Raw genomic sequence first — 25,184 nt, 5'->3', positions numbered from 1 at the left:
AGTGGAGTAATTATTTTTTACAGACATGTTTCCCACTTATTGGATTTTAATACAGATAACATGGTATCATTTGATACCAAATACCTACTCCAAACTAACACCCCCAAAAAAATATTATCATGTGTCTATCTCTTCAAAAAATTCCACTAAAAATAAAACTCATATTCACCAAATACAAAACACAACCAAAAAATATCTTAAAATTTTGTATATCTCAACAAACTTTAACAAACCAAAAGGAGCAACATTGACAAAGATAGAACCAAAAGCAAGAGCTTCACAAAATAAAAAATTACTTGGGGATTTAGAAACAAAGATTGGTTGGGTAGTGGTGGCGGTCATGAAACGGAGATCGATTTGGTGGTGATGATTGCAAAATAGAGGTCGAGATTGGGGGTGGTGGTTGCGAAACACTAATCAATTGGGGGTGGTGGTGTGAAACAGAAGTTGAGATTGAGGTATTACAAAGGAAAGGTTGATTTAGGGATGGTGTTGATCACAAACAGAGGTTGATTTATAGTGATGTTGGTTGTGAAACAGTAATCGATTTAGGGGGAGGGTTGTCATGAAACAAAGATTAAAGGAAGGGGAAATTGAGCTAAGGTTGAGGTTTTTGTTTTTGTTTTTTGGTTGCAATGGTGGCATTTAAAGGGAGGAGCTAGGGAGGTGCGCCGAGTGGGGAAGGGGTGTGGAGACTAGTAGGAAACTGTGTGGCATATATAGTTTTAAGCCAAAAAATGGGTTATTTTACAATCAATCAAAAATTATTTTCAGTTTGTCCAACAATTTTAACTAGACCAAACACTTGAAATTGAAAATATTTTCAACCGAAATAAACATAGACTATGCTAAAAAACAAGCTATAAAAAATATAGGTATATAATGCTTATTTCTATGCATTTACCGCTCTGTTTGTTTCAACATTAACGTTTTCTGGAAAATTGTTCATTTTCCAAATAGCATTTTCTAGAAAACTATCTCATTTTCCAGTGTTTGGCAACGACCTTGAAAATGAGCTTAAGAATGTTTTTTGGTGTTTGGTATGCAATTTTTTTTAAAAATATTTCTTGTATAATTTAAAACATGTATATTATATAAACTAACTAATGTAATCATTATAAATAAAAAACCAAGAATGAATTTGGCTTTCATACTAAAATTTTGACAATAGATACAATCAAAATTAATTAGTTGTCAAATTTTCATGATCTCTACCACTCATCTTGCTTATACATATAAACAGTAACGTACGTACACACACACATATATATCAACCATTTGTCTATATATATATATATATTTGATAGGGGAATACAATTTCAATAAGTATAAATAACAATAACTTTTAATTGTCTACTCTTTTTGTTGGTATACTAATTGTCTACTATGGTCAACTACAAATTTTTAATATTACTCTAAATTATGTATTTACATAATGTACTATATAATATGTCATCACTGCATAGTATCTACCAACAAAAAAGTATTTGCCAACAAATGTAATTCTCCTAAACAATTATCATTCATTATATAACAATATTATTAGTCCACGGTAAAGATTGTCCCATGTAAAAGCAATTTGGAGCAATATAGGTGTTATGTTTAAAATTTTCATCTTTTACTTCATTCATTCATTCTTCTTCTTCTTCTTTTATTTTTTTAATTTTATTTTTTTGCACTTTATGTACAAAAAAGAAGTAACTTTTGCCTGGAATCCATCAAACCAAAAATCTCTTAGAGAAAAAAGAAAACCGAGCTTGAAATTCAAAGCAAAAAATTGGGGTTTTGGTAGAGAGGAATGAAATAATTACCACTACAAATTTGTTCTCATTTGCAAGTCGGAGCTATTGACCGATCAATGAAGGAAAAAAAAATCTAATCAGAGAATTGTGTTATAGAGAGGAAGAGAAACATGGAGAAAAGAGAGAAGAGAGACAATTAAAGAGAGAGAGATATGGGAAGAGGAGAGACTAAAGTTAGTGACAGTGAGGGTGTGAGGAGAGAAAAAGTAAAGGGAAGAGAGAAAAAGTGAGAAAACTTACCATGAGAGAGAGAAGATGCCAAAAACTTATGTTTCTCACGGCTATAGACGAAAATAATATTTATAGAAGATGTAACGCATGAGAAAGAGATTGTTTTCCAAAAAAAAAAAAAATGGAAAATAACCTATAGAAAATAAGCCTTATTTTTATTAGGGTTTTCTGTTAACCAAAGATAGTTTTCCATTGACCAAGTTTTTTGTGTGCTACCAAACATTGAAAAATGTGGAAAACTATTTTTACAGAAAGTTTTCTAGTGAAACAAACAGAGCATACATGTTTGCATATTTTTTAAGTGAAAGGTGTGTGTATATATATTGTTGGATATTTTTATAAAAAATATTATATTTATTTTAATACTCATTTATGTGTATCAATTATTCCTTAATGTCAAATACGTTGATTGTTAAATTTTGAAATTCAAATATAATTCAAAATTTGAATACTTTTTGTCAATGGTTTTAATCAGGAAACTTATGAACATTAACGTGATATTAATACCATAATTGCCAGCATATTTGGTTTTATTACAAATATATACTTTCCATTCTAAACGTTTTGTATTTAAACGTTCTTATTTAAATATGACATAATAACATTATATATGGAATATTTTTTAGTACTTAAATGTACAACTATTGCTAAATTATTTTACATTATAATAAGTTACCGTGTATATACAAATGATTACTATTTGGTTTAATGGAAAGCAGTCAAACAACTAGCAATTTTTTTTTTTTTTTGAAAACGCAACTTTATATTAAAACTTAATGTGCATCAAAGTATAGAGCTTCCAAAGCCGGTTGAGGGGATTCCTCTAACCAAATAATGTCATCATTGATACAATATGCAAAACGAGCTAGAGAGTGGGCAACAGAATTAGCTTAACGAGCAACACAGGACAGCGAGCAGACATGTAATCTTATAGCCAAGCAGTGGATGTCTAAGTACAAATGACCCAACCTAGAATGAAGCATGCGTGAGCTTGAAATGGCATCCATAACCACAGAGTTGTCTCCTTCAAGTACAATGTCAGCGAAGCCCGAGTCGGAAGCAAACTCCAGCGCCTTCCTGCAAGCCAGCACCTCCGCTTCCTCGCTGTCAAAAACAGCTGGTCCTCTTGCAGATAGAGCCGCCATAACCTCTCCACCATTATTTCGGATCACCACCTCGAACCCCGACGCCTCATCGTCTTGAAAGATGGCTGCATCAAAATTAAGTTTGTAACTCAGGCTCGACGGGGGATTCCACCTTGAACTTCTCGCACTGACTGTCGACACAACCAACTGAACTTGGGACTATTTAAACTCCTCCAAGAATTCACCAGCTCTTTTCACCAGCCGAGAAGGGTCCTGAATCGCTCCACCAAAGGTCACTGTATTGCGCAGCTTGTACGAAAAACAACTCCAACTCCTCCCGAGACAGCTTCAACATTAACTCCTCCACCAAGTGCAAAAAATCAAGTTGGCCACCCTTTCCTTTCTGTAACTTCCTCATGCTCCCAGCCCATATGTCTTGAGCCACGCCACATTCCGACAACACATGCAACTCAGTTTCACTGGTTCGTTTACAGAGTACACAGGTGCCATCTTCAACCACATGTTTTCGGAGCAAGTTGTCACGGGTAGGAAGAATACCATAACAAGCCCGCCACATGAAAACTTTTATTTTATTTGGAATGTGCATCTGCCAGATCTTCCCCCACAATTACTCACTATCTCCTGCCATTAAGCTTTCCCCCTGCATGCTCGCTTCCTTCATGACTTTACATGCCACCCTATAACCTAACTTGACAGAATAGTCCCCCATCTCTGTTGAAGAGCCAAAAAATAGAGTCAGCCATGAATCTTCTACTAAGTGGGATTCTAAGGATTGCATCAGCATCTTCTTTATGGAACTTCGTCTCTATCAAGTTTCTATCCCATGCACCAACATTCCAGTCAATAAGTTCCACCACCCTCCATTCCCATTCTACCTCTTGTGGTTGGTAAATCACCATGTTACCAGGGTGATTCTATATCCACTTGTTTGTCATGACTCTAATATCAGATCCAGTTCCCACCCTCCAACAACATCCACGTTTTAGGATTTCTTGAGCAGCTAGAATGCTTTTCCAAACATACGAGCTGTTGGGGGCATCCTTTGCCTCCAAGAAACTGCTCCTTGGGAAATACCTAGCCTTGAAGCAAGCATAAGCCAATGAACCTGTATCCTGGATCAGCCTCCAACCTTGCTTGGCAAGCATTGCCAAGTTAAAGCACCGAATGTCCCTAAACCCCATGCCCCTTTCCCTTTTTGGCTTAGACATCAAATCCCAACTCTTCCAATGGATCTTCCTTTCATCACCCACCTCACCCCACCAGAATCGAGCACACATGTCGTTGAGTTCATTATAGAGCTTCAAAGGTAAAATAAAAACTCCCATAGTGTATGTGGGAATAGATTGAGCTACAACTTTAATAAGTACCTCCTTCCCCGCTCTCGACAATAGTTTACCCTTCCAACCCTAAAGCTTTTTCCAAACTCTATCCTTGAGAAAGGAGAAAGTTTGATATTTAGATCTACCAATCAAAGTTGGTAACCCTAAATATGATTCAAATCTTGCGAATTCCTTTACCCCTAAAATATTCTTAATCTCTTCCCTATGCCTTGCTTCAGTATTGTTGCTAAAATAAATGGAAGACTTCTCCAAGTTTATGCATTGCCATGAAGCCGAAGCATACAAGTCCAAGATCTCCATCAACACCTGCACTTCTCCTTGGTTTGCCTGGCAAAATATTAGAGAATCATCTGCAAATAGAAGATTAGAAATACAAGGAGGTCTTCTACAAATGGACATCCCATGAATCTGCCCCTCCATCTCAACTTTGGCTAGAAGTGAAGTAAAACCCTCTGCACACAAGAGAAACAAATAAGGAGATAATGGGTCTCCCTGTTGGATCCCCCTAGATGGTGAGATATTACCAAAAGGTTTATCGTTAATGCATACAGAGAAAGAGGGAGTGGTAACACAAGACATGACCCGGTCAATCCAAGTCTCAGGAAACCCCATCTTTTCCATAATGCCTTTGAGAAAAGCCCACTCAACCCTGTCATAAGCTTTACTAATGTCCAGTTTCAAAGCAAGAGAGCCTTTTTTGCCTTTTTTACGACAATGCATAGCATGTAAACATTCATAAGCAACCAATATATTATCAGTAATGAGGCGGCTGGGAACAAAAGCGCTCTGGGTAGGAGAGATTATCTGGGGAAGTATTTGTTTCAATCTGTTGGCTAAGACTTTAGAAATAATTTTATAGATTACATTACAAAGGCTAATAGGTCTATAATCAGACATTTTTTCTGGGGATTTAATTTTAGGGATAATAATAATATGGGTATAATTCACATCAGGGTCCATATTTCCAGAATTCAGAAAATCTAATACTTCTACAACAACATCATCACCCACAATATTCCAAAATTTTTGGTAAAAAAGTGCATTCATACCGTCGGGTTCAGGAGCCTTTGTTGGTCCCATTTGGAACAATGCTGCTTTGATCTCATCCACACCGTAATCACTGGTCATAATCTCCTTCATATCATCAGTAACTTTTTGCTGAACGACATTCAAACACTCCTCCAACCGGTCACATGTACCTGCTGTAAACATCCTCTCAAAATAACTGGTGGCTACCTAACCAAAATTTGATATTCAGAAACTTTTTTGTAACAGCTAGCAACTTTTTGTAACATATATTCATAAACTTTTGAAAAGGTATTGTAATAATGGGCCATTAAATGCATGGCATTATGATCCTTCCTTTTTGTTCTCAACGTACAAAGTTTGGCTAAGACTACTTTTGATATCCAGCTATATTATATTACTTTTTTTTTTTTTTTATGAACGAAAGAGGTGGGGGGGGGGGGGGGGCGACCATTTGTGGCTTACCCCCAGGGCGTGACTTGATAGGGGCACCACCCCCCCCCCCCGGCTAGGGAATGTTGGATTGAGCCATAGCTACTGTGACCAGCATGCCACAGACCTCACCCTAGCACCCCAAGAGAGCCAGTGGATGAGGCGCAATGCATGCTAGGAACCCACCTCCCACACGGTACCTGCCACGACTCAAACGAGGGACCTCATGCATGCATGCAGGATCTCACACCAACTGGGCCACTCCTCTTGGGGCAATGACTATATTAAATTACATATATAGAAAGAAAGCTATTGATTATATATATTTATTTATTTATTTCAATAACTTTATGACTATTTAATTCTTATCAAACCCTTTTGATTTTTTGGGTAAGGACAAGCAACATGTCTGGCTTTATATATATGGAAAGAAATAAAAGTTCATAGACACACATTTTTATTTTTGAATTAGAAAGCTGTAAACTTTTAAAAAAACAATTTTTTATTGTCTTAAACACTTACCATCTATTGATTCTTACTACTCACAAAAATATTCTATCTTTTACAAATTTTTATGGGAAAAGAAAGTACTATAAAGAGCTTATATCCTACGAGCAATGTAGGCTTGCAAGAATAATCAACAAAGGTGGCTGGGCTGTTGTATCCTGGGGACAACGTATGTGCATAAACTATTTGTTTGACTACATCGGATATGTCGTAGACGGCACGATTTGTCTCAAGACAGTGACTAAGTCCACGCCTCATCTCCGCCACCTCTTTTGGTAAAATAAAATTGTGTAATTTCCAATGAAAATTTAGGTATTATCTCTCCTTTATTTCCAACATATATTAAAAATAGTAATTATTTTTTTTACTTTTTCATCCTCTCTATCAGACACACACGGTGGAAAACACTATTTTTTATACTCTCAATTTTTTATATTCTCCTACTTCTCCATCATCCAATCAAACAAAACCTTAACAGAAACTTATTAACAGACATGTATGATATGAAGCAAATCCAAAATGATATTTATTTGTTCTCATTCATTATCCATATTATGACCTACTAATTTGACAATTTTCTTTTTCTCTTTTTGATATTTCGATAATTATAACGAGGGAGATTGGTTTGAACTCTGAATGTAATGGACACACCAAAAAAATCAACTAGTTGAATTACAAGAGTTTTGGCAATTCTAAAATTTACATTAAAGAAGCCATTCTCAGTTTGAACTTTTCTCATTTTCACTTTTCACGTTAATGAAGCTAAGAAGTTGTACGTATAGAGTGTTGTATATATAGGTATATACAAAATAAGTTATAATATATGTATATACCAAAATGTGTCTATTGAAAATGTTATAACCCTATAAATTGGATATATATTAAAGGTGTTTATTGAACCAAAATGTACCTATTATAATGTCATAACTTTTTGGATTTGATATATATATAAAAGGTGCCTATTTCATGAAAATTTGTTTATTGAAAGGTCATAGACCATTTGAATATATTAAAATTACTCATTAAAAGGTCATAACTCTTTGGATATACAAAAGGTGAATGTTGAAGAGCCATGATTATTTGGGTATAAATAGTGGTTTATATTCATTTGGTAATTTTTGTGTAGGGACCAATTTGTAGTAATTCATTAGCAATTCTTGTGTGGGGATAGATATTATCTAAGAATAGCATTCAATTGTGCCTTTAAGAGCATCTCCAATGGTGTAACTAAATACATAAAAATTTCTATAATAGAGAATGACACCATAAAAATAGTCTCCAATGGATTCTCTATACTCGAAATTTTTTTTGGCTCATGAACAGTAGCTCATCAAGTCTGATGGGCTACTGTTCATTCTTCAAATTTTTTTTTCTATTATAATAATCAGGTATTGAATAAAAAAATGTTGAAAGATGTGTAGTTGTTAAAAAAATAAAAAATAATGAATGAATAAATAATATTTAAAAAAGATAGAGAGTGGGATAGAAAATCTGTTAAAAAGTATATTTGAAAAAGTGGGTAGCTAAAAGGTAAAAGTCACTGTTCATTCTCCAAACAATATAAAAATTTGCCTAATCTACTGGAGATGCTCTAAGTGAGCGTTTGGATAGCATTTTGTGCATTTGGCTGAAAACTAATTGGGTCCCATGTTTCTGTTCACAAATCCCGCAAAAAGATAAAAAATGCGGATGAATTATTTTGTATTGTTCATTTTACTATTCAGTTGAAGCTACAGTATTGTCGGCTCAAAAAATCAGCTAGCTTATAAATTATTTTGCTACAATATTTTCAACAATAAATTTTTAGTTTTCAGTAAAATAAGTGGTATTCAAACATACACTAAGTCAATCAAATTTTTTATTTGGCTACTTAATCATTTTCTTCTTTCGATTTTACTTCATGAATTTCCAAGATAGAATTCAAATGTTCAATAATACAAATCACCATTAATTTGCCAATAATGGCTTAAACAAATCATCACTTGCATTTCACATTGAAAATTTCAGAAATCCCAGCAGGATGAAAAACAAAAAAAATCAATCGTCAGATTCCTTGGATAAGGAAAATATGAGAAAGATACACAAAGGAACAACTATAAAAGCTGCAAACTTTAGCAAGTCCTCGTTCTCCTTTGAGATGACACCAATCCTAGACCAGTCTCCACTATACCTGAACATTCAAATATTTATACATTTAGAAATATAATGATAGTCTCTGACAAAAAAAAGAAATATGAAACAGTACAAAAGGAACTGAAACTCTGATTTCTGAAATCATACCCAGCATCGATAAATCCCAACCCGAGCACAGCAACAACAGACCGAGCAAGAATTGGGTTGGACACTCTCAATGGGAAAATGTTTTCTTGCTGGGTTGAATTCTCGGACAAATCTCTCTTTTTAGCAAATATGATTCCAATATTTTTGCCATTTGTGGTCTTCACAAATGGATAAGAGGTCAGGTGACTCAGGTTGTTCAAGACAAAGCTCTTTTCTGTGATTGACATTGCGTTTCCTCTCATCACTCTTTGACCAATCCTTATTCTTTACAATCCAACTCCTTTATCCGACAAGGGCAGACTTGTAATTTCAAAAGATATCAAAGGAATCAGCAATTTTTTTTTTTTTGTTAAGCATAAAATTAGTAATAATGTGACCATATTTTGTAGGATGGCAAGATTTAGGTATAGTATTTAAGTGTTATTCTTTAAGTTTTTCTCTTAAAATTCAGTCATGTGAATTTTTTCTCATATGATAGAAGTGTATTTTTTAGTTAAATAGCCATATAACTGAATTCTAAGAGAGAAACTTAGTGAACAACATTTAAGATATTATACCTAAATTTTGTCATTTGTAAAAAGAGTTTGTACCCAAAAAAAAATTTTAATAGGGTCTTGACTCTTGACATGGTCATATAACGGTAAAAAAAAAAACTTCTACAAATTTTAATTAAAGTAGCTTAATTGATGCCCATTAAAACAACATAATAAACAAATGGTTAAATTATTGAAATATGTTAAAAATACTACAATTTTTTTTTCATAACCTTACAAACTAATGTGAGCATGTGACAATATATATGATTGATGAATTTTAAAACAAAATAATTGAATGTTTGATTTTTTTTTTTTTTTTTTGAGAATCAAATGAATGTTTGAATTGTTTTTTTAGAGTTTGGTGATACATTAATTTGTAAATTTTATATAATAAAATTTATAATATTCATAACATCATCCTAAACTATGTTGTAACATACTAACATATGTCTATGGATGGAAACAATCAATAATATTGATGAGAAGATGATCAATTTGGCTTTCACGGTACAATTTATTGTATCCTTGCAACCAGTGTTATTAAAAAAAGTTAGCTCCTGTCAACGGGTGTCTTTAGGATATTTTTTAATAAACTATTTTAGAAAAATTTTATTACAACTTTTATGTGAAATATAAAAAACAATAAAAAAGAAGTTTTTTTTTTAATTTCTCTAAAATATTTTTTAACTTAATGCTTTAGGTCATTTCTTAAATTTTTTCCAAAAAAAAAAAAAGAAAGAAGGTTGTTTAGCTTACTATAGTGTACAGTTTGTTAAATTTAGGAGGGAAGACTTTCTCAAAGACAAAAACAAAAAGTGTTTAGGAGGGATTGAGTCCCAAAACCCCTCTGTCTCTCGCACACACACACACATTTGAGAGCCAAAAACCCCAACAATGGCAATCACAGGCACAGGCACAGGCACAGGCACAGCTCTCCGAGACCCACCTCAAATCCACAGATTCCCACAAACCAAATACATCGACGCCGTCCGCTGGCTCCCTCAGCTCTCCGCCTTCGACCGCTTCGCCGTCCTCTCTCTCTTCGACTCCGACTCCAACACCCCCTCTCTCGAAATCTACTCTCTCAATCCCCAATCCCAAACCCTAACCCTAACCCCTCAACCCACATTTTCTCCGCCTTCCCGAATCTCCTCCCTCAAGACCTCCCAAACCCCAAACCACAAACCCCTCATCGCCGCCTCCACCTTCTCCGGCTCCCTCCACCTCCTCTTCGCCAACGCCGTCGACGCCTCGCTCGAGTCCGAGTGCTCGGTCCCCGCGAAGGAGCTGCACGTTGGGGCTGTGTCTTGTGTCGATGTGAAGGACGGTGGGGCTGAGTGTGTGACCGTTGGGGAGGACGGGAGGGTCAATTTGGTTGGGGTTACGGGTTCCGGGTTGAGTTGTCGCCGGGTTTTCGATAGTGATGGGTTGGTTTCGTATACCGCGGCGAAATGGGCGTCGCCGGTGGAGTTTGCCACCGGGGGTTATGGGTTTAGTCTTCAGTGGTGGGATCAGAGGAAACCCGGCGGGGCGGTTTCTCAGTTCAAGGGAAATTGGTGAGTGATTTTAAGTTTCCAACATTATGTTTCTTGCTACATTATAGTTTATATAGCTTTTAAATTGTTAATTTGCGCGTGTATGTATGAAAATTGGGATGTTACTTTAGGAAAGCTGACTGTTTTAGTGATTCAGAACTTAAAATTGTAATTGTTGAAAACGAAGAAAAAACATTGGCCTAAATTGATAATTTTCTGTATCAAATATGTAAAAGAACCAAATATTTAAGGATGTTGGATGTTCTTTTAGATTGTCCTAGTCATAAATTAGTGTGCTCATTTACTATTTGCTTCTATTTGTTTAGTTGTTATTATTATTTTTTGATAATTCAATAGCTGGGGGAGGAAGAAAAATCCTGGATGTTTCTGTTGGAAACACTAGGAGGTGCCAACTAGTTGAGGTACAAGGTTCTTGGCTATTTGGCTAGGCTGATTTGATTAATGAAAATGAGGATGGGATAAGTACTGTGATGTTCATAAAATTTGGAAAATTTTTGGGCTGGGTTGATAGCCATTGTCTCATTTTTGCTTACAAATTGGTCCCTGCCATGGCCCAAATTTTTGAGTCATTTTTTTTCCCCACAGATGGCTAACAATTTACATTTGATTTATGCATTTAACATTTCAATGGTATTGATTGGTATTGGCCATGTTAATCATTAGGTAGTAATTCATTGGTTGAACCATTTCATCATCTGTAGAGGAATCAATAAGAATTCAAATTTCATGTAAGAGGAAGCTCATTGCAAGATATTTCAGTATAAGACTATAATCTTCAAATATTGAGGCATATATAAAGATGTTACTTTTGGAGTCAGATGGTAAAAGTTTTATATACCAGATGTTGGGAGAGGATTTGCATTCTTGATATGACAATCGTGGTTTCAGTATTTTGTTTAGGTTTATTTGCTTCATGGATGAAGCTTTACTGGTTAGTGGCTTCATGAGTGAGCATCAGTGGCACAAGAAATCTGATTGTTTGTGATTACTTTATTTGGCGTATCTTGGCTTTTGCCAAAGGTCATGCTCCAATTTCTGCAGTTTTGGCCAAACAAATTTCCCTGCCATTTCAGCCAAAAAGATTTGGAAAGCAACAACTCTTCTGTGTGTTCTGTGGACAATCTGGCTAGAGAAGAACAAATAAATGTTTGATGGTGTTGAACGCCCAAATCATAGTATCAAACAATTTTTGCTTAGATCATTTTATGAGTGGATGGCTACTTTGGGTAGCATCACTTCATTGCCTTATCTTGATTTCATAAATCCTTTGAATCCTGCTTTGTAATTCTTTCGGAGTGTTTCAAGTGCTTTTTTTGTACATTTGATACCTCTCCTCTTTTGAATATATATAAGATTGCCTTTGACCAATTCATTGGTAACTTCTTGGGTTTGTAACGCAGTAGATAAACAGTATTAGTATAGTTGTCATCTCAATGCAGCCGGTATATCATGACACCTCCTTTTTCTACTTTCGCCACAACACCAAAAATGTTGAAGCAAAGGTTACTTTACCCCCCCACCCCCCCCCCCCCCCCCCCAAAAAAAAAACACCAAAAAAAAAAAAAAAAACCTTACAAAAAGAATAACCATGTTTTTACTTTAGCATCCTGGAAACTAGCATACTTGTTAGCTATCAACAATTACTCCTACTACCCCAACGCACATATACCTACATGCATATGTATTCATGTATTTGTTATTGTTTTATATGTATCTATGTGGGTGCCTAGATGGATGTTGCCTGCAAATGACATGACTAAAAGGTTAGTGAAAGGTCATTTTGTACAAGGCATTGTTGGTGGTATTAGGCATTTGATTTGGTTAAAACAATTTTTCTTTGACCTTTGTTATTTTAGTGTCTATTTCACAGTTTGTTTGTGTAAATATGTATTCTAAATGACTTGATTGCATCTCTTCTAACCTTTCACAGGTGGAAATCTGAGTTTTATTCAAACATATTATTTTACCACATCTGAAAAAAATCTATGTATTTTAAAGTGTATTAACTCCATAAATAGAAATATGTTGAAGGACAATTCATACTTTGACCTTGTGCTTATTAATTTACCGTTTTGAATTAAGAAAGCTGTCCATTCTATCTCAAATGATATGCATATGGAAATTTTGTGGTGGTAATATTGCAGGACTCAAGGAACAACTTCTGGGATTGTACACTCCATTGATATTCATCCGTCAAGAAAACATACTTGTCTGGTAAGATGCCTGCTCCACCATTCCTTAGTGCTCTCCTCTTTTCTTTCCATTTAGTGGGACAGAATTTTTATTTTTTTTATTTTATTATTATTTTTTTCATATAAAATATGCCTAAAAATAAATAAAATATACCTAAAGATATTAATCAATTAATTGTCATATCCCCACTGATGTTCTAATTTTTCAGGAATTGATGTTTCTTTAGGTCATGTCATTTCCATGTCTATACTTCTTAGTTAAACAGTAATAATGCATATGCATAAACATGTGAGGGTAAATTTATTGTATAAAATCAAAGCATAGAAAATTCAATGTATTCCATGGTAATTCAACAGATAAATAAAATAAGTACACACAGATTTAACTAAAAACTATTAAAATCAAATAAATCTTTTCCTCCTAGCACACCAAGGACATGCATGCAGGAGTGTCCTTAGCGTGTCTGTGTAACACATGTCCGACATGAACATGCCAGTGATTTTGGGGTGTCCATGCCTCTTAGCTGGTTAATCATAATTATATTTGATAATATGATAATATCACTAGCCATTGGCTTGAATGTTTGTAACTTGGTATCAGTTAGGTGAGAGTTGAGAGCCTCGTCTCTCTATCTCTGTCTCTCAGTTTGTTTCTTTTAATTGGTGGAATGCTGGAACTCTGACACATTACCTATTGGGTATTTTTGCAGCTTTATCCTTAGTATCTCCGTCACCCTCTCTTTCCTATTTTCTCAAAATTTGTTGAACTATTTGTATGTACTCTGTACACTTTTTTGTGGTGAACCATATATCTTTCTTCCCACAATGTATTGCCCTTATCTGCCAAGACATCCTGTAATGCTTGGGTTGAAGTTGAAGTTACGAATGAAATGTGACCATTTGCCAACTATAATGGAAACCAAATACTCAACTAAAAATTAAGGGAATCTGGATGCTAGTGAAAATGGTTTAGTAATCTTCTTATTATCAGTTCTTAACTGTTTATTGCTTGTATTGCTGTTTCAAACGCATGTCACTGTGTATTGTTTTGCTAAAGGGTTAGCTCTTGTATTTGATTGTCTAATTATTTTTGGGGCAACCATTGGGTACATATGCAAGCAATGGAATCAACATGCTTATGCACCATAAAGTGATGGGGTACTGGACTTTTTAATGTACTGATTCTAAAAATTATAACATTGCTTTCCTTGCATAGAATTTTGTGACCGTGAGACTTGTGCTATGTTCCAATAATGTTACTTATTTAAGTCAAAACATGTCCAATTTGGTGTGTTCTCTTTCATTGCAGTAATAGTGGAAGCAAATGTTACAATCTAACGGTAATTATTAACCAATGAAATACACTTGATGTGATATGTGTTTTTATAGTATCCATCTCGCATTATCATGGTTCAGAATGATGTCACATTCAAGTGGTTTTTAAACTTCAAAATAACTGTCCATGATCTCTTCAATACACTGATATTCAACATAATTGTCTGATTCTTGCATGATCATGTCAAAGCTGAGCTAGCTTTTTGAGTAAAAATTATGTTTGCATGAATCTTATGCTATTGTAATTATATAGGCAGGAGGCTCTTTAGGCACTGTATTTGCCTGGGATCTTAGGTGGCAACAACAGCCAATTATTCTTTCTGGGATTGGGGCAGGTGATGCTGCAATCCCTTCAGCATGTGAAAGTGAGGTTTGGGAGGTTCAGTATGACTGCTATACCAAGTCTACAAACATGGGCAACATCTCATCCTCACGAATTTTACCTGCTATTATATGCTCAGAGGATGGTATCCTTGCTGTTGTTGAACAAGGTATGAATTGTTGTAACTATTGTTGAGTGATCACTTTTGCGGATAAAATCCTGTGTTATTTCATTTGCTAAGAGATAAAGTGGTTGTTTTGATTTTTCTAAAGAAGCAAAAATTTGCTTCCAAAATGTAAAGTGGGACTGACTGACTATTTATATTGCACAGATGTAGAACCCATGGAGCTATTGGCAGAAACTTGTGCAATCAACAGCTTTGACATTGACCGGGAAAACCCCTCGGTAAGTGAAAATTGTATTAATATGGGTTTGAACTTTGTCGAAGGGTAAACAAGTGTGGTTATTTTATCTATTTCCCCAACCCTCTAGTCACTTAAAATTTTGTGATGGTTCTATGTTTGGCTATACAGGACATAATATGTAGTTTGGAGTGGGAGTCTATAGCCATCTTGACAAGGCCATAATATCCAGAAATGGAAACTAAAAAGTTTTGCAGTTAAAATTCTACTCTCTCTCTCTTCTTGGGTGCACTTACTCAAGGAATGAAGTTCTGCCCAACTACTCTGCGCTGAAACAGCAGATCATGCCCACGAAGGATGTATGGAGCACTTCACTGTTTTTTCTTTTCGTTTAGCATATGTGTGACTGGATTGTAAGATTGAAGTAAATACTAATGTAGTAGTTTCTAGTTATCTCTTTAACATATATAGCTTAGTAAGTTTTTTTGTCAGGTACTTGTGGAGAAATATTGTTACCAGAAAAGCAGCTTGACAATTCAAAACCATTTTGCTTGGGTAAGCTATTTTTAAGATGCTTGCCAAAATGAGAGATGCTACATCAATGTAATTTCACTCTTCAACAGATAATGAGGCACAGCTTCTGTTATCATTTTCAAATTCTTCATTAGGCTGCATTTATAATCCTTGCTGGGGTTACTGCTCTTCTTTAATAAGGAAGCAGTTTCTACTTGTTCTTCTTCACTGCATCCCATCAGAAATGCCTTGCTAAGCAGTTAGCATGGGTCGTATTGCTTAACATCTGAGTCCCACCCCTCTGGCCCAAGATAGCCAATATAAGCCATGTTGAATCATGGGTGATTGGACAAGCCCGACGAGCACCTGTGGGCAAGGGAGTCGTGTCATTCTAAGCTTAATAGCTTGGGGTTTTCAAGGAGGTTATGGTTTGGTGGGTCATGAGATAAAGGTTGAGTAGTAGGACCTGATTGTAAATGTGACCAAAGGTGTGGTTGAGACTTAAGATGGCTTAGGGGGAGCATTTATGTAATTTGGTGGGTGGGTTATATGATATCCCAAGAAGAGAATGTTGCCTATAGGACACATGTTATCCGTTTGTCTTCAAACACCTACACAAGTTTCATTCATCTGCGTTTGGTACTCCTGGATGTGGCTCATCCCTCGCCATAAATTTCTCATCTCTCTCTCTTGCATTGCATCCACACGTACACCTTAAATTAAATGGCCCCTTATGACTCTTTTTTACTTCACCGACTACACCTCTTGTCCCACATGACTAAGATATTCAAGAAAATAAAAATAGACAAACTGTGCAAAGTTTGTAAAAGGTGTCTTTGGAAAATTTCATTTTCAATTTGGCATAATCAGATCATTATTCTAATTCTTATTAGCACCCCCTCCTTAAATCACCCAAAAAAAAAAAAAAAATGAAAATGTGTGCATGCACATTTCTTAGTTTCATTAATAAAAATTCGCCCAATTTCTTTGCAATCAAATTAATAAAAAAAACATTGTCAGTTTTTTTTAAGACTTTCTCTCCTGTGTGTGTTAAAATATTTAATATTTTCAAAAAAAAAAAAAAAAGATATTTCTATAACTAAGAAAAAAAGTACTTTCTTGGAGGGATCTTGTAAATTGAGAGAGTGAGAGAATTGTTTGGGTTTAACCCGGATCCATTTTACACCAGGTCCAGGCCCAGCTCAGGACCCAGTCCATGAACTGGCACTGGCAGTGTCCTCATCCGTAAATTCCAAGAAAGATAGAGGTCCAAATTATTCTGGCCTTTATCCAGATTCCAGACACAGCTTCTGCTTCTTCTGCCGCAGAAGAAGTGAAAGAAAGAAAGACCACAAGCTTAAAAAAAAAAACATGGGTTGCTCCGCAACTTTAACGTTGTCTTTCGGTTTCAGAATTTCCCCATTATGCCCTCCTTCTTCTTCTTCGACTCGTTCCTCTCACGCCTCAATCAAGCTCGCTTCATTCAACAACAAGTTGAGCTCACTCAGACTCAGTTCCTCAAATTCCATTTCTGGGTTCGGCTCCTTTTTTCCTCACAACAACAACAACAACCTCTGCACAATTCCTCAGAGACCTCGCTCTCTCACCATTGTCTCTGCCAAAGGCTACAAAATGAAGACCCACAAGGTCCCCTCCTCTCTCTCCTTCTCTCTGGGTCTCTGTGTGTGTGTTTGTGAATTGCTGAGAAAACATGGGAAAATAAAATGAATGAGAAATTCACAGACCCCAAGTTCGGTAAATTAGGATTTCAAATGTCACGGCATTGTCATTTGCAAACGAAATTTGGCTCTACTCGATTAAACCCAGTGCAAAATTTTGAGTTTATCTTATCCTAAATATTCTCAGCAATTCAAATGAGCTTCTTCTTTTTCTAATTATTTGATAGGCGTCAGCAAAGCGATTCAGGGTGACGGGTAGAGGGAAAATAGTTCGGAGGGGAGCTGGAAAGCAACATTTGCTGTATAAGAAGAACTCCAAGAGGAAATTGCGTCTCTCCAAAATGGTACCCTTTCTTTGCACAATGCTTTCTCACTTGTTATATACATTTTCCCTGTTCATTCTTAAAATTCTTCTTTAGGACTTTTATGTATCTAATCTATTGGTTGTACCATGTCACTTGCTTCTATGTCATTTAGAATAATACTGCGGACACACACAATTTCACAACTTGCTTAAGTGGTCAATTGTGAGTGTGGTGGGAAAAAAAAAAGTTTGGGTCCATGTAAAATGCAGTGGGTAGAAAGTGTCCAACACTCACAGTCGACCGCCTCAACATCTAAGATTGGGTGTGTCCCTAGACATATTCATTTCATGATTCATGCTTTAAGTTTGTGTTGAGACTATACAATTAACACTAAGCTTGGGAGTTCATAAAAGAATGGAATGGAATGAAATGGGTTGGGTAGATTGTAAGAGAATGGATCGGAATATGGTTATTTCTTTTCCAGTGTGTTTGGAAGTTTATAAAGGAAATAAATATATGATTTTATTAGTATACACTTTATCTTTTATTTTTATTTTCTCAAGATAGGGATAAAATCGATTTTTCACCTCTATTTCATTAAATACATTAGTGTTTCTTCCACTTTTGGGAGGAATGCTTAAAGAGTGAATGGAATGGAATGGAAATTTCCTTTTAACCATTCCAATTTTTCCCCACTAAACTCCCAAATAGGAGAATGGATTGAATGTATTTTAAAGATCATTTTCATTTCATTCTTTTTCCCCTTCCAAACTGGCTGTTAGCCTATTAATGGTGTGTTTTGTCAAATGTTCTTTTTAGGGATAATCTTTTCTTTGGCTGTCTTTAAGGCATGGAAGTTATTAAAGTTACTTAGTTTTACAATTCACCACACACACATACCACGTGGGTTTTAGTTTTTAAATTAATTTGAGTTAGAGGTAGAATTCAGAAAACATGTGAGTAGGATATAATTAGTGGATCATGTTTGTATAAATAGGGAACCAGGGTTCTACTCGAGGAGCTTATAAGAGTGAAAAGAAGAAAATAAAGAAAACTATCCTCTCTCTCTTATTTATTTATTTATTTTTAATAATTCGACAATTACAATGGGGGAGAGGGGGATTTGAACGTTGGACTTCTCTGTTAGAAACACCAGGAGGTGTTAGTTGAGCTACAAGGCTCTTGGCAAAACTATCATGTTTTTGATAATTAAAAAATATGAACAACGAGAACATTGTTGACCCAAGTTGAGTGATTATATTATCTTTTATTTTCTAAATTCTTAATATTGTTAAAAAAAGACTGGATCAATGTGTTAAGCCAAGGGGATAAAAGCATTGTCTCTAATGTTGCGTGTACATATTTGTCTATATCTACATGTATAAATACATTACAGTAGCAAAAATTCATAACTGTGTGAGGAAAAAGGGATGAACGAGTTTCTATGCAATATGGAGAGCATACTTTGGAGAGTACTCTGATTGAGATGTTTCCTTATTTGTTGTGCTGTTGAGGAAAGTCAGGAGTCCCTGTGAGCTCATTATAAAACCCAATCTTAATATTCACTTTCAGACCTTTAGGTTTGTGAAAACTTTGAACAAGTAGTGGTCCTAGGTACTAAATATCTTTCTAAATTCTAACCCCCTTTTCCCTCATAACTTTGGTGAGTGGTAACAAGGCAGAAATAGGAAGGGTTTGCTTATTATGAAGGGCCTCTTTTCTGTCATAGAATTCATCTGTTCATTCATCATCTCTCAGCTTCTGTGATAGATTTTGATGTTGTTTGGATATTTAAGATGGAAATATCATCACATTTTAATTAACAGAATAGGTCTAATTATTCTCCTACAAGTTACAACAGTGTCATGTGATTGTGGCTTTAAAGAGATGAGGTATTACCTCTTGTTTAATTTCCTTATTGGGGTTTGTTATCTAGTATGTTCACTTCCTGTGCTGTGGAGTTTTAGGCGGTATAGGTTTTGTTTGGTGACCTCTTCATGAGTTGTCATATTTAGGTGTTCAGTTCCAAGGCGTAATAGAGGGCAATGATAATGTTAATGTTTGTAAAGGAGAAGCCTGAAGACTTCTATCTTCTATTAGAAAAGCACAAATTATTGTCATATTGAGTGGGTTTCTGCCATGTATCTTTAAGGAGGAGAATATTTTGACCTCATATCTATGAGAAAGATTAACCATAGTTGCCTTGTAGAAAATGGTGTTAAATGATTTATGGTTAGCTTTATTGTTCAAGGTTAGGTTGAGTGGTGCCACCTATTGAAATTGGTTATCTTAACAGAAGAGGATCATCTTTGTCTTCTGTTACAGAATTAAAAAATGGTAAATTACCTTCTCATCAGTTTTGGGCCCTTATAACTTGTTCCATATCTTTAATCTTTTATCTTCTAGTCATTTTCATTCAGATGGCTTGCTACTCTTTTTTTTTTGGATTAATCAATTAGCATTATAAAAGCTAAGGTTCAAAACCGGTTCAAACCCCGACCATCAGATCTCATTGCCAATGAGCTCTAGCTCAAATGGCACCTCCTCCCCTTATAACCAAAGTGGGGTGAGTTCATGGATTTAAAACCCATCAGGTGCAGTGTTGTTACCAATTTAAAAAATAAAAAAATATTTTTTGGATTCCTCCAATCAAGTAATGTTAACATTTCCACTGAGAAATTTTGATTAAGATATGCGACCAAGAGGTACTACAACATACTCAGTGTAACATTCCATTTCAACTCACATTTGGTTTCTGATGCAGATACTGCAAAGGTTAAGTAGAACTTAGTAGACTGATTCTTCTAGAAAGAGAGTTTGCATTAATGTCATGAGGGAAAAATAAATTCAAATTAATTGCATAGTTTACTATTTGCATGTAAATTTTAATATTTTATCTCTCAGATTTAGTATCATTGTCTCAATGCCACTGTAAAATTGCTTTCTAATGCTGCTTTGGTTTATTGTCATATGAACAGCAAGCAGTTAGCCGGAGTGACTATGACAACGTGATTGGTGCCTTGCCGTATCTGAAAGTAAATAGAAAGGCAAAGTAAATATGATGCTTACATGTTATGAGAGGGACCTATCTGGTATGTAAGATGTTGATTTCTCTCACTTGCGTGAAAGACAAGCGATTGATTGCATCCTCCCAAGCAAGTTTAGGGTAGTTGGTTTTCCATCCCCTGGAATTTCTATCTAATTCGATCATATTAAAACTTATTTTCTGCCTTCTTTAACCCTCACAGCTTGCGTACTCATCACTTGAATTTGCTAGAGAATGATGGTTATTTTTTTCTGCATTGAATGCTTGTTGGAAAATGTCTCTGATCAAATAGCTTGTTATATCACTATTGCAAGCAAAAAAATAAAAGAAGATTTTTTTTTTTTTGCTAAACAAAAAGAAGAAGAAATTTTTAGATGCACGTCTTGTATTCTGCAAGCAGCCACACAAGCAGCCTACGGCAAGTGATCAGACAATGCCAAGTAGAACTTATAAACAATCATTTAGTTTGCTATGAAATTTGCTAACATAGCTAATGGCCCTTTCTTTATTTGGTAGGTTCAACAGAGTTAACTGGTTGTTTGTCATGACATCAGGTATAAGTATTGTGTTAGCTGAAGCAAGAGCCACATTATGAAATCAATGATAATGTCCCCTTCGTGGACTTTAACGACTGGGGTACACTTTGTTTTCATGACTGAACAGATTTCTACATCACTCTAATTTCTAATGCGGCTTGGAATGGAAAAGAGCTTGACATGATGTTCTCACATGCCTGGGAGAAACCCATATTTGTTGTATAAATAAACATCTCATCAAATCAAATCAGAAGGCTACAAACTGGATTGAGAGGTATTGCACCTGATGCAATTGTAATGAACGGTTGAGATTGAGAGTTGGAAAGAACAACTTTCAATCTCAATCATTTGATTAAAAAAAAAAAAAAACATATTAAAAAGAAGTAAAAAAGTTAAGAATGTAAAATTTTTTGTAAAGGGAGTGGGGTTTTCTTCAATCTTGCTTTTTATTTTTCAAAAATTTTTTTTTTTAATCTATTCCATCGTAAACTTTCTGGGAATTTTGTGTGTAAAGATGTCTATAAACTCACTTAAATGAAAAAAAGAAAAAGAAAAAAGACTATTGGTAGTTTTTTGGGAAAGTATAAATAAAGACAAATGGTTGTTCTATCATTGGGACACTTTAAATCTAGACTTTCATAAATGTACCAAGACCCATGGTAGTTTTATCATTGAAACACTTTAAATCTAGACTTTCACAAATGTACTAAAAAAATCTAAGTAAATTACACTTTCACCCATGAAATGTACAAATATGTACATAAAAGTATGGCGTTTAATGTGTCTCAAATATAAAACTACGATTTTTTTTATTATTATCTTCTTCTTCTTTTTTAAATTATAACTTTCTCCTAAATTTTGTAGCGTATATTAGAATCTATAATTAATATTCAAATCCAACTGGATTCATATGGGGGGAGGGATAGTGATACAACACCAAACACACTTGAGCCATGAGGTTGCCACAGATTTTTGCTGAATAAATAAATTTTATTTATATTATAAAATAAAATAAAATAAACAACAACAACAATCACAAAATCAAGAGCCAGAGAAAAAGAGGAAGTCCATCTCCCCCTGAGAAAAATCCAAGTAGGTAAGAGCATTTCCATTCGATAATTTCATCCTATTTTATTTTACCATCACAAAAAACTATTTTATTAATTATACAATACTATTTTACAATATACTCAACATCCTAACTTTTATTTTACCATACTACATATTAAAATAATATATCTACACAATAAAATAATATATCTATATAATAAAATAATATATTTTGAAGAGAAATAGAGAAAATGAGACAGTGGAGAGAGGAGGCAGATTTTTATAGGTAGGATAAAATAATAATTTTTGAATTTAGAATATTGCTATAATACTGTTGCAAATTTACAATAATTATGTAGTAATATTACAAATTTTTTTAACTTTAACAGACCATTTGTTAATATTTTTTTTACTAAAATAGTAAATCTTGACAAAATATAGCATATATCATGCCAGCTACAAATGCTCTAACAAAGAAGTGACATAAATTTATTGTTTATATCCCCAACATTTGCTGTTGAATGCCGAAAAAAAATAATAATAATAAAAAATGCCGTCCGCAACACAGGGTCCATTGAGTGAGGTTTAAGAATTAAAGTAGTAGTACTCTATCTATCTAGTCTCTATAGAGTCTAGAACACCAATTAATACACCATCATCTAATGATAGATATGGCAATAAAATAGACATGAAGGTAGAAAAAGTGAGTTCATGCAATGATTATCATATTGTTTGAAAAGCAAAAACCAATAGGGTGGTGTGTAAAGATTTGGACATTTCGCTCTTGATTGACGGCCTAAACAAATGTCAAGTTCCGTGTAGCAGTTGAAGTTTTGGTATGAAGTTATCAACTCTCTCTCTCTCTCTAGAGTCATCTTTGGCGGCACCAAATTGCACAATCTCACGCTGTTTATAGCAGCGTGGACCAAGGCAATATACAACAAGTAGTACTTCACTGTATTTGTCCTTATGTGGAAGAGCATCATTGCACGCAGCTTACAAGAGCATATTCATGATATTCATAATTTATAGGTGTGTGAATAGAAGAAGAAAAAAAGAGAGAGTAAAGATAGCATGTGGGCATGCCTTTCCTGCTTTTCATAACAATTTGTGGAAACTTCAACATAACCCAAGAGTCTCTGGTCCAAAAGGAAAAAAATTTAGTATATTGTAGAGAAATTATTCTATAATTTTTTGTTGCAATTTTAACGTGGTAGACTATAAAAGTATAGTTAGTGATCACTTACATATGAATTCATGCTATTTTTTCTTTACCAATTACACTCTATCACGTTACAATTATGACAAGAAATTGTGAAAAACTTTGTGATGATAGACTTTTTTCTATATTATATGATTTATATCCACAATTCCAAGTATCTAAGCCGAAATAAACTCCCCAGGAATCCACTACAATATTGAGCATGCATAAAGCCCCAATGAATGGTGATTGGTTTGTCAAAAACTAAGAATGGTTGGATTCCATTTCCTTCTTCCAAATCTATATGGTTGTTTACTATGCAGACTTATTGTATTGTTTCACTCTTTGTTGGGGAAAATAAACAAAGCAAAGTAAAAAAATAATAAGCATGCAAAACACGTGTTGTCGAGGTCTCTCTTTAATTGTTCAGTTACTTTATTCCTCATGTTCCTTTGTCCTCTTTATTTAAAGGAGTCAATGAAAGATAAAAACGCTTGGAGAGTTTTTAACTTTCTACAAAATGTAACACCAAAAACAGACTTTGCTTTGTGTAATCGTGCCAAGAGAAATATGAAAAGCAACTTATTCTCTTTTGCCTGTAATATAAAACAACAATCATGGAAACCATGCACGCCGAAGGTTTCTTCTTTTTTTTTTTTTTTTTTTTTTTTTTTGAATGAATTTTTTTTTTGAAGCCGGAACCAAATGAATATCATTAATGAAGAATACTAGAATCCAAATACAGGGCATCAACAACTGGTGAAGGATCCTCCTCTAACCATACAGTTTCATTATCAGATAATCTAGCAAATCTAGCCAAAGCATGAGCAATACCATTGGCACTATGCCTAACACAATTGACTGAAGAGGATCTAAAACCTGCAATCAAGCACCAAATATCTTCATAAATAAATCCAAGCCGAGCTAGATCTAGTTGAGCTTGTGCCACTGTCTTCAATACCCTTGCGTTGTCACCTTCCAAAATCACCTCCATAAACCCTGCATTTATAGCAAATTAAAGAGTTTTATGGCAAGCCAGCACCTCCACCTCTTCACTATCCCTCACAGCCCCACCCTTAGCTGAAATAGCAACCATCACTTCACCATTCCTATTACGAACCACAGCCCCATAACCCGAATCAGTTCCATCATTAAAACACGCTCCATCAAAGTTCAGCTTGAAGGTTTCAAATTTTATAATATCCTATATATTTAAAATAAAATAAAAAACTTTGTGACATGTGTTACTCTCCTTTTAAAGGAAATAAATTACAGTATTTGTTTAACTTTCCACTTCAACAAATTTTTGTATTTATGTTAAATTATTAATTAATTGCCATATGTGTTAATAAGAAAAATACATTTATTTCTATGAATTAATTGTGGTACATTAATTGTTTATTTGTGTAATAATAATTGGGTTAAAGTTATGGGTATGTTCCATTTAAACCTTAATTTTTTTTTTTTTTGTTGAAAAACCCTTAAAAGTTCAAAATGTTTCAAGTAAATCTCCTTTTTTTATTTTATAGTTTCATATAGTTCTATTTAAACCAAAATTAGGGTAAGCTTTATTTAAACTCCAAAATTTGAATATTAATTTCATTAATTTAAACTAGCTTCTCATGTGATGTTTAATGGGATTAACAAAAAGTGTAATAGAATGTCCAGATGAAATGATTTAAGATATTTTAAAAATTAAATGAAACATTTTAAAATTTTAAACTTTAAACTTTAAACTTTAAACGAAACCTACTCAAAATTCTAAAATTAATTTACCCACTAAAATTTATACGATTTTTTTAATAGGATAACAATTCTTAATTCTTG

The 25,184-nt window shown here is 34.5% G+C and overlaps 3 protein-coding genes across 4 annotated transcripts; 2 read left to right on the top strand and 1 right to left on the bottom strand.

Annotated features, from left to right (window-relative positions):
• Nucleotides 1-8,369: 8,369 nt before the first annotated feature.
• LOC115958795 lies at nucleotides 8,370-8,969 on the bottom strand. Its single transcript, XM_031077068.1, has 2 exons — nucleotides 8,725-8,969; nucleotides 8,370-8,614 (listed from the first exon to the last, which is right to left on the bottom strand). The coding sequence occupies exons 1-2, from the start codon at nucleotides 8,964-8,966 to the stop codon at nucleotides 8,482-8,484; spliced, it is 375 nt and encodes a 124-aa protein (XP_030932928.1). The 5' UTR covers nucleotides 8,967-8,969; the 3' UTR covers nucleotides 8,370-8,481.
• A 1,094-nt stretch (nucleotides 8,970-10,063) lies between these two features.
• LOC115977298 (nuclear pore complex protein NUP43) lies at nucleotides 10,064-15,678 on the top strand. Of its 2 annotated transcripts, XR_004088510.1 has the most exons (6): nucleotides 10,064-10,816; nucleotides 12,961-13,030; nucleotides 14,597-14,834; nucleotides 14,997-15,070; nucleotides 15,199-15,386; nucleotides 15,520-15,678. XR_004088510.1 is itself a non-coding variant. In XM_031099078.1 (5 exons), the coding sequence occupies exons 1-5, from the start codon at nucleotides 10,155-10,157 to the stop codon at nucleotides 15,250-15,252; spliced, it is 1,098 nt and encodes a 365-aa protein (XP_030954938.1). In that variant the 5' UTR covers nucleotides 10,064-10,154; the 3' UTR covers nucleotides 15,253-15,678. The 2 variants fall into 2 exon arrangements, 1 of the variants encoding a protein (XP_030954938.1); XM_031099078.1 differs by having other exon boundaries at nucleotides 15,199-15,678.
• A 1,057-nt stretch (nucleotides 15,679-16,735) lies between these two features.
• LOC115977297 (50S ribosomal protein L35, chloroplastic) lies at nucleotides 16,736-20,845 on the top strand. The gene is made up of 3 exons (XM_031099077.1): nucleotides 16,736-17,187; nucleotides 17,447-17,563; nucleotides 20,503-20,845. Exons 1-3 carry the CDS (start codon nucleotides 16,912-16,914, stop codon nucleotides 20,578-20,580), a joined length of 471 nt encoding a protein of 156 aa, XP_030954937.1. The 5' UTR covers nucleotides 16,736-16,911; the 3' UTR covers nucleotides 20,581-20,845.
• Nucleotides 20,846-25,184: the final 4,339 nt, after the last annotated feature.

This window comes from Quercus lobata, chromosome 2 (genome assembly GCF_001633185.2).
Source record: "Quercus lobata isolate SW786 chromosome 2, ValleyOak3.0 Primary Assembly, whole genome shotgun sequence".
NCBI classification, from domain to species: domain Eukaryota; kingdom Viridiplantae; phylum Streptophyta; class Magnoliopsida; order Fagales; family Fagaceae; genus Quercus; species Quercus lobata.
This window is presented reverse-complemented; position numbering and strand designations above follow the sequence as displayed.

Excerpts from the sequence above, each read along its gene's own strand:
- LOC115977298 (XM_031099078.1), top strand. The coding sequence starts at position 10,155 with ATGGCAATCACAGGCACAGGCACAGGCACAGGCACAGCTCTCCGAGAC. Across the intron at positions 10,817-12,960 it reads TCTCAGTTCAAGGGAAATTG|GACTCAAGGAACAACTTCTG; the intron begins GTGAGTGATTTT and ends GTAATATTGCAG. Across the intron at positions 15,071-15,198 it reads TTGACCGGGAAAACCCCTCG|GACATAATATGTAGTTTGGA; the intron begins GTAAGTGAAAAT and ends TTGGCTATACAG.
- LOC115977297 (XM_031099077.1), top strand. The coding sequence starts at position 16,912 with ATGGGTTGCTCCGCAACTTTAACGTTGTCTTTCGGTTTCAGAATTTCC. Across the intron at positions 17,188-17,446 it reads ACAAAATGAAGACCCACAAG|GCGTCAGCAAAGCGATTCAG; the intron begins GTCCCCTCCTCT and ends ATTATTTGATAG. Across the intron at positions 17,564-20,502 it reads AATTGCGTCTCTCCAAAATG|CAAGCAGTTAGCCGGAGTGA; the intron begins GTACCCTTTCTT and ends TCATATGAACAG.
- LOC115958795 (XM_031077068.1), bottom strand. The coding sequence starts at position 8,966 with ATGAGAGGAAACGCAATGTCAATCACAGAAAAGAGCTTTGTCTTGAAC. Across the intron at positions 8,615-8,724 it reads TTGGGATTTATCGATGCTGG|GTATAGTGGAGACTGGTCTA; the intron begins GTATGATTTCAG and ends TTGAATGTTCAG.